Source organism: Dendrobates tinctorius, unplaced genomic scaffold, assembly GCF_039654945.1.
Source record: "Dendrobates tinctorius isolate UK_male_01 unplaced genomic scaffold, ASM3965494v1 ptg000196l, whole genome shotgun sequence".
Classification (NCBI taxonomy): Eukaryota; Metazoa; Chordata; class Amphibia; order Anura; family Dendrobatidae; genus Dendrobates; species Dendrobates tinctorius.
Genome location: NW_027361863.1, coordinates 26,525,161 through 26,541,929, shown reverse-complemented (window position 1 = coordinate 26,541,929; position 16,769 = coordinate 26,525,161). Strand labels below are relative to the sequence as shown.

The 16,769-nt window shown below is 53.0% G+C and overlaps 1 protein-coding gene across 10 annotated transcripts in view; it reads left to right on the top strand.

The window, feature by feature from the left end:
* The window catches only part of SORCS1 (sortilin related VPS10 domain containing receptor 1), a 955,194-nt gene that overhangs the window by 706,814 nt on the left and 231,611 nt on the right, over window positions 1-16,769 (top strand). For all 10 annotated transcript variants that reach the window (XM_073553077.1, XM_073553078.1, XM_073553082.1 and 7 more), the window contains exons 9-10: window positions 1,248-1,427; window positions 10,246-10,392. In XM_073553077.1, coding sequence (XP_073409178.1) covers window positions 1,248-1,427; window positions 10,246-10,392 — 327 coding nt within the window. The remainder of the gene's footprint in view (window positions 1-1,247; window positions 1,428-10,245; window positions 10,393-16,769) is intronic.

Here is a 16,769-nt window from a genome sequence, read left to right as displayed (position 1 = left end):
TTGTACATAGGGGCAGTATTATAGTAGTTATATTCTTGTATATAGGAGCAGTATTATAGTAGTTATATTCTTGTATATAGGAGCAGTATTATAGTAGTTATATTCTTATACATAGGAGCAGTATTATAGTAGTTATATTCTTCAACATAGGAGCAGTATTATAGTAGTTATATTCTTGTACATAGGAGCAGTATTATAGTAGTTATATTCTTGTACATAGGGAGCAGTATTATAGTAGTTATATTCTTGTATATAGGGACAGTATTATAGTAGTTATATTCTTGTGCATAGGAGCAGTATTATAGTAGTTATATTCTTGTATATAGGAGCAGTATTATAGTAGTTATATTCTTATACATAGGAGCAGTATTATAGTAGTTATATTCTTCAACATAGGAGCAGTATTATAGTAGTTATATTCTTGTACATAGGGAGCAGTATTATAGTAGTTATATTCTTGTATATAGGGACAGTATTATAGTAGTTATATTCTTGCACATAAGGGGCAGTATTATTGTAGTTATATTCTTGTACATAGGGGCAGTATTATAGTAGATATATTCTTGTACATAGGGGCAGTATTATAGTAGTTATATTCTTGTACATAGGGGCAGTATTATAGTAGTTATATTCTTGTATATAGGGGCAGTATTATAGTAGTTATATTCTTGTACATAGATGCAGTATTATAGTAGTTATATTCTTGTGCATAGGAGCAGTATTATAGTAGTTATATTCTTTATGATGTGAATATTGAAGCAATATGTTTCATCCCCTTTGTTGTATTACATCATTATGACTACATTCATTCCTGGAGCTCATGTTACCTTCTTGGTGTATTTTTTATCTTTACAATCTGTTACTGTGATAGTTACAGTATTTCCCTCCTTCTGTTGGGTGAGAAATTGATGAATACACCTCGCTGATTCAGCCTCCCCTTGGAAAGGTTGCTCTTTTGCTGCACTCTGTTATTGTCTTGGCCTCATGATGAATGTTCTGTCACTGATGAGAATGTGAAGGGTTATACGTATCAATACTACATCAAACATCAGGGTCCACAGACATATTTTCGCCCCACCATTCTCCCATTGTTTTGCCATTGGAGAAGACACAATGTATCAGATGTTCCCAAAGTATTTCCTTAATCAACAGTTTAATAAACTTCACTCCAATTGTTCATCATCACTGAGAGCAATCCCAGCTTGTAATACATGGCTTGTAATAATACCGCCGGCTTCTCTCCGCAGGACATGCATGTGATCAGCACTGATGAAAACCAAGTGTTTGTTGCTATTCAAGAATGGAACCAAAACGAGACATATAACCTCTACATCTCCGACACTCGGGGGATTTTCTTCACGCTCGCTCTGGAAAATGTGAAGAGCATCAAGGGTCCGGAAGGAAATGTAATGATCGACCTCTATGAGGTATGTCGCCGTGGCTCATAGATATGTCTCCCTTGTTTTGGAATTGATTGGGAAATGCTGTCTTCAGGTGTTATTTACAGAGGTAATGTTGGTATACAACTCCATACAGTACTGAGCCCTATTCCACCACTAATTCATTCCAAGAATTACCTCTGCTGCAGAGGATAAGTTTATCAAAGTTGCCAGTCGTGGAAAGACAAATTAATAGCTCCTCATATAACATCCCCATAAATGATGATCAGACATCAAGGAGTAAACACAACTCAACTTCATCTGTCAAGAGCGCACTATGAGTAGATGCTTTTAGAGTAGAAGCCACTACTGAGGACTGTAAACAAGAAGAAGAGATATGTTTGGGCCAGACAACACAAGGGCTGGAAACAAAGTTGGCGGAATCTGTGATGTGGTTTGAGGAGTTAAAATTTGAGATTTCTTGTACCAATTACCATCTCCATAAAAGGTGAGAAGATTGTTTCTACATGTGTGATGCCCACCGTGAAGTGTGGAGGGAAAGCATGATCGTGGTGGTGGGGGGAATATGCTAGTGAAAATGATGGTAATGTTTTGAAATTCAAGACACCTACCCAGCATGGATACCACAGCGTTCTGCAGCGACCACCATTCTATCTGGTCTGAACTTAACGGGACCATCATTTGTTTTGCAGCAGGGCAATGATCTAAAACTCATGCAAACTATGTGAGGACTTTGTAACCAAGAAGAAGAGTGACGCAGGCTGTGTCAGATGACACGACCTCCACTATCACCGACCTCAACCCAGTTGTGATGTTTTGGGATCAGTAGGACTCAACGTGAAGGCAAAGCATCCAACACATGCTCTTCACCTCTGGAAACACCTTCAGGTTTGTTGTAAGCCATTCCAGGTGAAGACCTGATGAAACGGCAGAGAGTTTCCACATCTTCATGGTTTTGCTGCTTTCTGGCTGAATCTACGATGTGCACGTTCCAATAAGAGCAAGGAAAATCACTGAAAGAACAGGTTTTTCAAAACTTTTGACTGGTTCTGTACGAAGGGGTAAAGTTCCCACGAGATGGATGTCTGACCTTATTTTTCTGCTGATTTTTGAAGGATGTGAACTCCAAGCTTACATTCACATGAGGCAGAAATAGAAAGGTCAGATAATTGCACCATCTCAACCCCACCAAGAAATATACAGATCCCATTAATGTCGCATGATTATAAGGGAAAATTACCTTGAGACATGATGTTTGGCAGCCCATGAGCACACAAGGGAGTGTACAGCAGAAGCCTCGACGTATGTTTCACCTGCACAACTTTGTCACAAGTACTGCTGCTTTTTTGTAAGTGTTTTATCGCAACCCAGAGCTGGATTCACAGCTGTACTGTTCAGTACTGATACATAATGTTCTCCATACTGCTGCTTTCTAGTAAGTGTTCATCTCACCCCATATTTGGATAAATTTCTCATAACTACTGCATAATGTCATCCATGCTGCTGTTTATTTCTAGTAGGGATTTTATCTCACCCCATAGTTGGATTCACAGCTGTACTGTTCAATACTGATATATAATGTTCTCCATGATGCTGCTTTCTAGTAAGTGTTCATCGTATTCCTGATCTGGCTTCACAGCTACATTTCTCAATACTGCTGTATAATGTCATCCATGCTGCTGCTTCTTTCTAGTAAGTGTTTATATCACTACAAAGTTGGATTCACAGAGAAATTTCTCAGTACTGCTACATAATGTCCTCCATGCTGCTGCTGCTGCTTCTGAACATGTGATTTGTAGAAACAGGAGAGCAGGAATCCCTCCTCACTTTGTGTGCTGTGTATGGTAGACAATAAAAGCTGCTAAACTCTATCCACTAGCTAAGATGCAACTGAAAATCAATTATTGAGCCTGCAGAGGAGGAAGTGTTGAAAATGCAGGATATACAGTATGTCACATAATGGCCCCAAATAATGTTATTACTTATGTACACACACGACTGCTAATTCTGGGCAGTCATCACTAGTGATTAATAATGCTATAAGGACGTTTTTATGGGAAGCATATACTGTAGGTGGATATCTGATCCTAATGGTCCTGTTACTCTGGGTCTCGGTTTCTGGCGTCGTACATGTTTAGTGGCTTCAGCACTCATGCACAAGGCTGTATAACAGCGATGTTTTCAACAATGTGTCATGCTCCTTTGTACTCCGGATATACAGAGGTGTAAAACAGCAGTACCTGTACTGGAAGAGGCCTCCGCACAGCCGACACCAGCAGAGCCTGTACTGGACGAGGCCTCCGCACAGCCGGCACCAGCAGTACCTGTACTGGACAAGGCCTCTGCACAGCCAGCACCAGCAGTACCTGTACTGGATGAGGCCTCCGCACAGCCGGCACCAGCAGTACCTGTACTGGATGAGGCCTCCGCACAGCCGGCACCAGCAGTACCTGTACTGGACGAGGTCTCCGCACAGCCGGCTCCAGCAGTACCTGTACTGGACGAGGTCTCCGCACAGCCGGCACCAGCAGTACCTGTACTGGACGAGGTCTCCGCACAGCCGGCACCAGCAGTACCTGTACTGGACGAGGTCTCCGCACAGCCGGCTCCAGCAGTACCTGTACTGGACGAGGTCTCCGCACAGCCGGCTCCAGCAGTACCTGTACTGGACGAGGTCTCCGCACAGCCGGCACCAGCAGTACCTGTACTGGACGAGGCCTCCGCACAGCCGGCACCAGCAGTACCTGTACTGGATGAGGCCTCCGCACAGCCGGCACCAGCAGTACCTGTACTGGACGAGGTCTCCGCACAGCCGGCACCAGCAGAGCCTGTACTGGACGAGGTCTCCGCACAGCCGGCTCCAGCAGTACCTGTACTGGACGAGGTCTCCGCACAGCCGGCACCAGCAGTACCTGTACTGGAAGAGGCCTCCGCACAGCCGGCACCAGCAGTACCTGTACTGGACGAGGCCTCCGCACAGCCGGCACCAGCAGTACCTGTACTGGACAAGGCCTCTGCACAGCCAGCACCAGCAGAGCCTGTACTGGACAAGGCCTCCGCACAGCCGGCACCAGCAGTACCTGTACTGGACGAGGCCTCCGCACAGCCGGCACCAGCAGTACCTGTAATGGACGAGGCCTCCGCACAGCCGGCACCAGCAGTACCTGTACTGGACGAGGCCTCCGCACAGCCGGCACCAGCAGTACCTGTACTGGATGAGGCCTCCGCACAGCCGGCACCAGCAGTACCTGTACTGGACGAGGTCTCCGCACAGCCGGCACCAGCAGTACCTGTACTGGACGAGGTCTCCGCACAGCCGGCACCAGCAGTACCTGTACTGGACGAGGCCTCTGCACAGCCAGCACCAGCAGTACCTGTACTGGATGAGGCCTCCGCACAGCCGGCACCAGCAGTACCTGTACTGGATGAGGCCTCTGCACAGCCAGCACCAGCAGTACCTGTACTGGATGAGGCCTCCGCACAGCCGGCACCAGCAGTACCTGTACTGGATGAGGCCTCCGCACAGCCGGCACCAGCAGTACCTGTACTGGACGAGGTCTCCGCACAGCCGGCTCCAGCAGTACCTGTACTGGACGAGGTCTCCGCACAGCCGGCACCAGCAGTACCTGTACTGGACGAGGTCTCCGCACAGCCGGCACCAGCAGTACCTGTACTGGACGAGGTCTCCGCACAGCCGGCTCCAGCAGTACCTGTACTGGACGAGGTCTCCGCACAGCCGGCTCCAGCAGTACCTGTACTGGACGAGGTCTCCGCACAGCCGGCACCAGCAGTACCTGTACTGGACGAGGCCTCCGCACAGCCGGCACCAGCAGTACCTGTACTGGATGAGGCCTCCGCACAGCCGGCACCAGCAGTACCTGTACTGGACGAGGTCTCCGCACAGCCGGCACCAGCAGAGCCTGTACTGGACGAGGTCTCCGCACAGCCGGCTCCAGCAGTACCTGTACTGGACGAGGTCTCCGCACAGCCGGCACCAGCAGTACCTGTACTGGAAGAGGCCTCCGCACAGCCGGCACCAGCAGTACCTGTACTGGACGAGGCCTCCGCACAGCCGGCACCAGCAGTACCTGTACTGGACAAGGCCTCTGCACAGCCAGCACCAGCAGAGCCTGTACTGGACAAGGCCTCCGCACAGCCGGCACCAGCAGTACCTGTACTGGACGAGGCCTCCGCACAGCCGGCACCAGCAGTACCTGTAATGGACGAGGCCTCCGCACAGCCGGCACCAGCAGTACCTGTACTGGACGAGGCCTCCGCACAGCCGGCACCAGCAGTACCTGTACTGGATGAGGCCTCCGCACAGCCGGCACCAGCAGTACCTGTACTGGACGAGGTCTCCGCACAGCCGGCACCAGCAGTACCTGTACTGGACGAGGCCTCCGCACAGCCGGCACCAGCAGTACCTGTACTGGACAAGGCCTCTGCACAGCCAGCACCAGCAGAGCCTGTACTGGACAAGGCCTCCGCACAGCCGGCACCAGCAGTACCTGTACTGGACGAGGCCTCCGCACAGCCGGCACCAGCAGTACCTGTAATGGACGAGGCCTCCGCACAGCCGGCACCAGCAGTACCTGTACTGGACGAGGTCTCCGCACAGCCGGCACCAGCAGTACCTGTACTGGACGAGGCCCCCGCACAGCCGGCACCAGCTGTACCTGTACTGGATGAGGCCTCCACACAGCCGGCACTAGCAGTACCTGTAGTGGACGAGGCCTCCGCACAGCCGGCAACAGCAGTACCTTTACTGGACGAGGCCTCCGCACAGCCGGCACCAGCAGTACCTGTACTGGACGAGGCCTCCACACAGCCGGCACTAGCAGTACCTGTAGTGGACGAGGCCTCCGCACAGCCGGCACCAGCAGTACCTGTACTGGACGAGGCCTCCGCACAGCCGGCACCAGCAATACCTGTACTGGACGAGGCCTCCGCACAGCCGGCACCAGCAGTACCTGTACTGGATGAGGCATCCCCACAGCCGGCACTAGCAGTACCTGTAGTGGACGAGGCCTCCGCACAGCCGGCACCAGCAGTACCTGTACTGGATGAGGCCTCCGCACAGCCGGCACCAGCAGTACCTGTACTGGACGAGGCCTCCGCACAGCCCGCACCAGCAGAGCCTGTACTGGACGAGGCCTCCCCACAGCCGGCACCAGCAGTACCTGTACTGGACGAGGTCTCCGCACAGCCCGCACCAGCAGAGCCTGTACTGGACGAGGCCTCCGCACAGCCGGCACCAGCAGTACCTGTACTGGACGAGGTCTCCGCACAGCCGGCTCCAGCAGTACCTGTACTGGACGAGGTCTCCGCACAGCCGGCACCAGCAGTACCTGTACTGGACGAGGCCTCCGCACAGCCGGCACCAGCAGTACCTGTACTGGATGAGGCCTCCGCACAGCCGGCACCAGCAGTACCTGTACTGGACGAGGTCTCCGCACAGCCGGCACCAGCAGAGCCTGTACTGGACGAGGTCTCCGCACAGCCGGCTCCAGCAGTACCTGTACTGGACGAGGTCTCCGCACAGCCGGCACCAGCAGTACCTGTACTGGAAGAGGCCTCCGCACAGCCGGCACCAGCAGTACCTGTACTGGACGAGGCCTCCGCACAGCCGGCACCAGCAGTACCTGTACTGGACAAGGCCTCTGCACAGCCAGCACCAGCAGAGCCTGTACTGGACAAGGCCTCCGCACAGCCGGCACCAGCAGTACCTGTACTGGACGAGGCCTCTGCACAGCCGGCACCAGCAGTACCTGTAATGGACGAGGCCTCCGCACAGCCGGCACCAGCAGTACCTGTACTGGACGAGGCCTCCGCACAGCCGGCACCAGCAGTACCTGTACTGGATGAGGCCTCCGCACAGCCGGCACCAGCAGTACCTGTACTGGACGAGGTCTCCGCACAGCCGGCACCAGCAGTACCTGTACTGGACGAGGTCTCCGCACAGCCGGCACCAGCAGTACCTGTACTGGACGAGGCCTCTGCACAGCCAGCACCAGCAGTACCTGTACTGGATGAGGCCTCCGCACAGCCGGCACCAGCAGTACCTGTACTGGACGAGGTCTCCGCACAGCCGGCACCAGCAGTACCTGTACTGGACGAGGTCTCCGCACAGGCGGCACCAGCAGTACCTGTACTGGACGAGGTCTCCGCACAGCCGGCACCAGCAGTACCTGTACTGGACGAGGCCCCTGCACAGCCGGCACCAGCTGTACCTGTACTGGATGAGGCCTCCACACAGCCGGCACTAGCAGTACCTGTAGTGGACGAGGCCTCCGCACAGCCGGCAACAGCAGTACCTTTACTGGACGAGGCCTCCGCACAGCCGGCACCAGCAGTACCTGTACTGGACGAGGCCTCCACACAGCCGGCACTAGCAGTACCTGTAGTGGACGAGGCCTCCGCACAGCCGGCACCAGCAGTACCTGTACTGGACGAGGCCTCCGCACAGCCGGCACCAGCAGTACCTGTACTGGACGAGGCCTCCGCACAGCCGGCACCAGCAGTACCTGTACTGGATGAGGCCTCCCCACAGCCGGCACTAGCAGTACCTGTAGTGGACGAGGCCTCCGCACAGCCGGCACCAGCAGTACCTGTACTGGATGAGGCCTCCGCACAGCCGGCACCAGCAGTACCTGTACTGGACGAGGCCTCCGCACAGCCCGCACCAGCAGAGCCTGTACTGGACGAGGCCTCCCCACAGCCGGCACCAGCAGTACCTGTACTGGACGAGGTCTCCGCACAGCCCGCACCAGCAGAGCCTGTACTGGACGAGGCCTCCGCACAGCCGGCACCAGCAGTACCTGTACTGGATGAGGCCTCCCCACAGCTGGCACCAGCAGTACCTGTACTGGACGAGGTCTCCGCACAGCCCGCACCAGCAGAGCCTGTACTGGACGAGGCCTCCCCACAGCCGGCACCAGCAGTACCTGTACTGGACGAGGTCTCCGCACAGCCCGCACCAGCAGAGCCTGTACTGGACGAGGCCTCCGCACAGCCGGCACCAGCAGTACCTGTACTGGACGAGGTCTCCGCACAGCCGGCACCAGCAGTACCTGTACTGGACGAGGCCTCTGCACAGCCAGCACCAGCAGTACCTGTACTGGATGAGGCCTCTGCACAGCCGGCACCAGCAGTACCTGTACTGGACGAGGTCTCCGCACAGCCGGCACCAGCAGTACCTGTACTGGACGAGGTCTCCGCACAGCCGGCACCAGCAGTACCTGTACTGGACGAGGCCCCCGCACAGCCGGCACCAGCTGTACCTGTACTGGATGAGGCCTCCACACAGCCGGCACTAGCAGTACCTGTAGTGGACGAGGCCTCCGCACAGCCGGCAACAGCAGTACCTTTACTGGACGAGGCCTCCGCACAGCCGGCACCAGCAGTACCTGTACTGGACGAGGCCTCCACACAGCCGGCACTAGCAGTACCTGTAGTGGACGAGGCCTCCGCACAGCCGGCACCAGCAGTACCTGTACTGGACGAGGTCTCCGCACAGCCCGCACCAGCAGAGCCTGTACTGGACGAGGCCTCCGCACAGCCGGCACCAGCAGTACCTGTACTGGATGAGGCCTCCCCACCGCTGGCACCAGCAGTACCTGTACTGGACGAGGTCTCCGCACAGCCCGCACCAGCAGAGCCTGTACTGGACGAGGCCTCCCCACAGCCGGCACCAGCAGTACCTGTACTGGACGAGGTCTCCGCACAGCCCGCACCAGCAGAGCCTGTACTGGACGAGGCCTCCGCACAGCCGGCACCAGCAGTACCTGTACTGGACGAGGTCTCCGCACAGCCGGCACCACCAGTACCTGTACTGGACGAGGCCTCCGCACAGCCGGCACCAGCAGTACCTGTACTGGATGAGGCCTCCCCACAGCCGGCACTAGCAGTACCTGTACTGGACGAGGCCTCCGCGCAGCCGGCACCAGCAGTACCTGTACTGGACGAGGTCTCCGCACAGCCGGCACCAGCAGTACCTGTACTGGACGAGGTCTCCACACAGCCGGCAACAGCAGTACCTGTACTGGACGAGGCCTCCGCACAGCCAGCACCAGCAGTACCTGTACTGGACGAGGTCTCCGCACAGCCGGCACCAGCAGTACCTGTACTGGACGAGGTCTCCGCACAGCCGGCACCAGCAGTACCTGTACTGGACGAGGTCTCCGCACAGCCGGCACCAGCAGTACCTGTACTGGACGAGGTCTCCACACAGCCGGTACCAGCAGTACCTGTACTGGACGAGGCCTCCGCACAGCCGGCACCAGCAGTACCTGTACTGGACGAGGCCTCCGCACAGCCGGCACCAGCAGTACCTGTACTGGATGAGGCCTCCGCACAGCCGGCACCAGCAGTACCTGTACTGGACGAGGTCTCCGCACAGCCGGCACCAGCAGTACCTGTACTGGACGAGGCCTCCGCACAGCCGGCACCAGCAGTACCTGTATGGCCATGCACCGTGTTGTGATCATTTGTATCAGTAGTGCAGTCTTTGTGCACCATCGTGCAGTATTTATTTACAAATCACGATGTGTGTCAGATTTTGATAAAATATTTACAAAAATTGCAAAAAAACCCAATGACAAATAGATGTACCGTTACCCTGATAACATTTTATTCTCGGCATCTTCCACGTTACATGGTGAGCGGTCTGCGTGTCGGCAGGGTGAACTTTCCTTCTCCTCCTCTGGCATTCATCGCTTCCACACTCTGCTGCTATATTGACATCTGACCAATTCTTCCAGCTGCAGATCGGCCTCCCCGCCGGCCTGACGAGCTTAAAAGCCTGTCTCAGATTGATCTGTTTTTCAGCTGCATCAATTTTTCCTAGGTAGCAGGGATAAAGGGGATGTTCCTGGCAAACAAGAAGACTGACAGCCAGGTAAAGACTTTCATCACGTACAATAAAGGGAGAGACTGGCACCTGCTGCAGGCTCCGGACGCTGATCTGCGAGGAAACCCCATCAACTGCCTGCTGGTGAGTGTTACCGGATCAGGGCAGAGGCAAACATAAGAATTGGCCTTTAATTGTGCACGAAACACAAATTATTAGATTTTCGGCACAATGAAATAAATCTCAAATGATAGTGCTTAAATGATACCGCTGTATGGTGCCCAGATAGATGACATTGCATGAGATGTCAGTGAGGCATCTACGGTCCATAATGGAGACTACATAAGATGCTTACATAACTGTGAAATACAAGACTTATGGTATAGAATACCACTATATACTGCCCTTATACAACTGCTATTATATGCTTAACCTATAGTACAATACAGTGCTTACATAATACCACCATATAGTGCCCACCTAAAACTGCTATTAGAAGTTTACATAATAGTATAATACAGTTCTTACATAATACTACCATATAGTGCCCACATAAAACTGCTATTAGACGCTTCCCTAATAGTATAATACAATGTTTACATAATACCACCATATAGTGCCCACATAAGACTGCTAATAGACGCTTACCTAATAGTATAATACAGTGACTACATAATACCCCTATATAATGCCCATCTAAGACTGCTTTTTGAAGCTTACATAATTGTACTAGCACATTGCCAACATAATACCATCATTTAGTACCCACATAAGATACCTTCCTAGTACCACCATATAGTGCACATATATGACTGCTATTGGAGTCTTACATAATAGTACAATACAGTACCTACATAATACCGCCATGTAGTGACCACATAAGATGCCTACATAATACCGCCATGTCGTGCCCACATTAGATGCCTACAAAATACCGCCATGTAGTGCCCACATAAGATGCCTACAAAATACCGCCATGTAGTGCCCACATTAGATGCCTACATAATACCGCCATGTAGTGACCACATAAGATGCCTACATAATACCGCCATGTCGTGCCCACATTAGATGCCTACATAATACCGCCATGTAGTGCCCACATAAGATGCCTTCCCACATTAGACCTTCTCTTGTTCTGTGTTTTGCATTCTTGGTCTGTCATCCTGGGCATCTCTTGCACTTCCTGTACCCTGTGACATCATACGGTTGCCGGTCTGGAATGCCCAGAAGGTGCCCAGGACCCCCGACTGAGGATGCCGTCCACAGAAGTGAAAACTGCAGCAGATGACAGACCTGGACACAAATCTTTTTGCTCAACTCTAACATAAACATAATTGTGCAATGCCAATCACAACGTACTACAACCATACAGTGTCCTTATAGAGCTGCTATAAGATGCTCACATAGTTGTACATTACAGCACTGATATAATAGCACCATAAAGTGGCCACGTACGACTACCATAAGAAGCCTACAATGTTGCCTTATAATAACACCATATGCCAATAGAAGATTGCTACAAAATGAGACATAATACCACCATATGGCATCCATATAGTGCCACTATACTGCGCTATGAAGTTTGTTCATGACAAGCCACTAAGGAAGAGCTTTAGATCAGCGTATGATTGCGGGTGAGGTAATGACAGAGATCCGTATCCGCTGGCAGACATTTGCCCCGTTTCCCCCGCGCTGTAACCTTTCTCTAAACACCAAAGTAACTTCTTCTGTAAAACTTCTGCTGTCGCTTGCTAATTATCTGTGTCTGTCTGCAGACTAACGAGGCTCAGCATCTGCAAATGATGAATTCTGCACAAATTACAAGTAGATTTACAACCTGCCGGGTCTCTTTATCCCCCAAATCCAGTGTTTTTTTGTTTTGGCTCCACTAGGTAACACAGGATCCACCACTCACAATAGGTGATGTCACAGCTCACCTCTTCCCCCTCCTGTACAATAACTGATAACACCGCTATATACAGTAGATAACTCGGGATCCACCATTCACAATAGATGATGTCACAGCTCACCTCCTCCTGTACAATGACTGATAACACCACTGTATACAGTAGATAATACAGGATCCACCATTCACAATAGGTGATGTCACAGCTCACGTCCTCCTCCTCCTCCTGTACAATGACTGGTAACACCTCTATATACAGTAGATAATACAGGATCCACCATTTACAATAGGTGATGTCACAGCTCACGTCCTCCTCCTTTACAATGACTGGTAACACCTTTACATACAGTAGATAACACAGGATCCACCATTCACTATAGGTGATGTCACAGCTCACCTCCTCCTCCTGTTCAATGACTGATAACTCCTCTATATACAGTAGATAACAAAGGATCCAACATTTAGAATAGGTGATGTCACAGCTCACCTCCTCCTCCTCCTGTACAATGACTGATAACACCTCTTGGTACAGTACATAACACAGGATTCACAATAGATAATGGCACAGCTCACCTCCTCCCTTCACAATGGATATCACCATGAGTAAGGGCGGTTTCCCCATAAACACTTCTTTTTTTTTTTTTTTTTACATACTTTCCATGTGTCCTTTCGTGTTTTAATGGCATTCCAATAAAATTAACATTTTTTCGATAATTTTCGGAGGATGTGCCCAATTTTCCCTTTTTCTATGAATAATGTTGTTTCATAAATGACCACTAGATGGTGCAGGGGAGCTGCAGATGATGGCGGCGTGTTAGTAAGCGGTTTTTGGCTGCACTGGTATATACTATTTTTACTATTTTTAGTCTAATGATGAAAATGAAATCCAGGTGATAAAGGTAACGTCCCACAGCGAAAATAATAACAAAAAGCAGCAACGGCTTCAAAAACAACGTCTGCCTAATAGGAAATCTACACAAAGCCGAAAAAAAATGATCTCTAAAGATAATTTAGAAATTGTATCATTGTATAGGAACTGCAAAGGCAAAATACTGGGACAATAAGCGCAGACGATGCATGGCACAGCCCCCCTCTTATTATATGGCCCTGCAGCTGACCCAAGGCACAGCACCCCCTCTTATTATATGGCCCTGCAGCTGACCCAAGGCACAGCCCCCCTCTCATTATATGGCCCTGAAGCTGACCCATGGCACAGCGCCCCCTCTTATTATATGGCCCTGCAGCTGACCCATGGCACAGCCCCCCTCTCATTATATGGCCCTGAAGCTGACCCATGGCACAGCACCCCCTCTTATTATATGGCCCTGAAGCTGACCCATGGCACAGCGCCCCCTCTTATTATATGGCCCTGCAGCTGACCCATGGCACAGCCCCCCTCTCATTATATGGCCCTGAAGCTGACCCATGGCACAGCGCCCCCTCTTATTATATGGCCCTGCAGCTGACCCATGGCACAGCCCCCCTCTCATTATATGGCCCTGAAGCTGACCCAAGGCACAGCCCCCCTCTCATTATATGGCCCTGAAGCTGACCCATGGCACAGCGCCCCCTCTTATTATATGGCCCTGCAGCTGACCCATGGCACAGCCCCCCTCTCATTATATGGCCCTGAAGCTGACCCATGGCACAGCACCCCCTCTTATTATATGGCCCTGCAGCTGACCCAAGGCACAGCCCCCCTCTCATTATATGGCCCTGAAGCTGACCCATGGCACAGCGCCCCCTCTCATTATATGGCCCTGAAGCTGACCCATGGCACAGCGCCCCCTCTTATTATATGGCCCTGCAGCTGACCCATGGCACAGGGCCCCCTCTCATTATATGGCCCTGAAGCTGACCCATGGCACAGGGCCCCCTCTCATTATATGGCTCTGCAGCTGACCCATGGCACAGGGCCCCCTCTCATTATATGGCCCTGAAGCTGACCCATGGCACAGGGCCCCCTGTTATTATATGGCCCTGCAGCTGACCCAAGGCACAGCACCCCCTCTTATTATATGGCCCTGAAGCTGACCCATGGCACAGGGCCCCCTCTTATTATATGGCCCTGCAGCTGACCCATGGCACAGGGCCCCCTCTCATTATATGGCCCTGAAGCTGACCCATGGCACAGGGCCCCCTCTTATTATATGGCCCTGCAGCTGACCCAAGGCACAGCACCCCCTCTTATTATATGGCCCTGAAGCTGACCCATGGCACAGGGCCCCCTCTTATTATATGGCCCTGCAGCTGACCCAAGGCACAGCGCCCCCTCTCATTATATGGCCCTGCAGCTGACCCATGGCACAGCCCCCCTCTTATTATATGGCCCTGAAGCTGACCCAAGGCACAGCCCCCCTCTCATTATATGGCCCTGAAGCTGACCCATGGCACAGCGCCCCCTCTTATTATATGGCCCTGCAGCTGACCCATGGCACAGCCCCCCTCTCATTATATGGCCCTGAAGCTGACCCATGGCACAGCGCCCCCTCTTATTATATGGCCCTGCAGCTGACCCATGGCACAGCCCCCCTCTCATTATATGGCCCTGCAGCTGATCCATGGCACAGCGCCTCCTCTTATTATAAGGCCCTGCAACTGACCTATGGCACAGCGCCCCCTCTTATTATATGGCCCTGCAACTGACCCACGGCACAGCGCCCCCTCTTATTATATGGCCCTGAAGCTGACCCATGGCACAGCCCCCCTCTCATTATATGGCCCTGAAGCTGACCCATGGCACAGCCCCCCTCTTATTATGTGGCCCTGAAGCTGCTCCATTGCACAGCGCCCCCTCTTATTATATGGCCCTGAAGCTGACCCATGGCACAGCGCCCCCTCTTATTATATGGCCCTGCAGCTGACCCATGGCACAGCGCCCCCTCTTATTATATGGCCCTGAAGCTGACCCATGGCACAGCCCCCCTCTCATTATATGGCCCTGAAGCTGCTCCATTGCACAGCGCCCCCTCTTATTATATGGCCCTGAAGCTGACCCATGGCACAGCGCCCCCTCTTATTATATGGCCCTGCAGCTGACCTATGGCACAGCGCCCCCTCTTATTATATGGCCCTGCAGCTCAACCATGGCACAGGGCCCCCTCTTATTATATGGCCCTGAAGCTGACCCATGGCACAGGGCCCCCTCTTATTATATGGCCCTGCAACTGACCCACGGCACAGCGCCCCCTCTTATTATATGGCCCTGAAGCTGACCCATGGCACAGCCCCCCTCTCATTATATGGCCCTGAAGCTGACCCATGGCACAGCGCCCCCTCTTATTATATGGCCCTGCAGCTGACCCATGGCACAGCCCCCCTCTCATTATATGGCCCTGCAGCTGATCTATGGCACAGCGCCTCCTCTTATTATAAGGCCCTGCAACTGACCTATGGCACAGCGCCCCCTCTTATTATATGGCCCTGCAACTGACCCACGGCACAGCGCCCCCTCTTATTATATGGCCCTGAAGCTGACCCATGGCACAGCCCCCCTCTCATTATATGGCCCTGAAGCTGACCCATGGCACAGCCCCCCTCTTATTATGTGGCCCTGAAGCTGCTCCATTGCACAGCGCCCCCTCTTATTATATGGCCCTGAAGCTGACCCATGGCACAGCGCCCCCTCTTATTATATGGCCCTGCAGCTGACCCATGGCACAGCGCCCCCTCTTATTATATGGCCCTGAAGCTGACCCATGGCACAGCCCCCCTCTCATTATATGGCCCTGAAGCTGCTCCATTGCACAGCGCCCCCTCTTATTATATGGCCCTGAAGCTGACCCATGGCACAGCGCCCCCTCTTATTATATGGCCCTGCAGCTGACCTATGGCACAGCGCCCCCTCTTATTATATGGCCCTGCAGCTCAACCATGGCACAGGGCCCCCTCTTATTATATGGCCCTGAAGCTGACCCATGGCACAGGGCCCCCTCTTATTATATGGCCCTGCAACTGACCCACGGCACAGCGCCCCCTCTTATTATATGGCCCTGAAGCTGACCCATGGCACAGCCCCCCTCTCATTATATGGCCCTGAAGCTGACCCATGGCACAGCCCCCCTCTTATTATGTGGCCCTGAAGCTGCTCCATTGCACAGCGCCCCCTCTTATTATATGGCCCTGAAGCTGACCCATGGCACAGCCCCCCTCTCATTATATGGCCCTGAAGCTGACCCATGGCACAGCGCCCCCTCTCATTATATGGCTCTGCAGCTGACCCATGGCACAGCCCCCCTCTCATTATATGGCTCTGCAGCTGACCCATGGCACAGCGCCCCCTCTCATTATATGGCTCTGCAGCTGACCCATGGCACAGCCCCCCTCTTATTATATGGCCCTGAAGCTGACCCATGGCACAGCCCCCCTCTCATTATATGGCCCTGAAGCTGACCCATGGCACAGCGCCCCCCTCTCATTATATGGCCCTGAAGCTGACCCATGGCACAGCCCCCCTCTCATTATATGGCTCTGCAGCTGACCCATGGCACAGCGCCCCCTCTTATTATATGGCCCTGAAGCTGACCCATGGCACAGCCCCCCTCTCATTATATGGCCCTGAAGCTGACCCATGGCACAGCGCCCCCTCTTATTATATGGCCCTGCAGCTGACCCA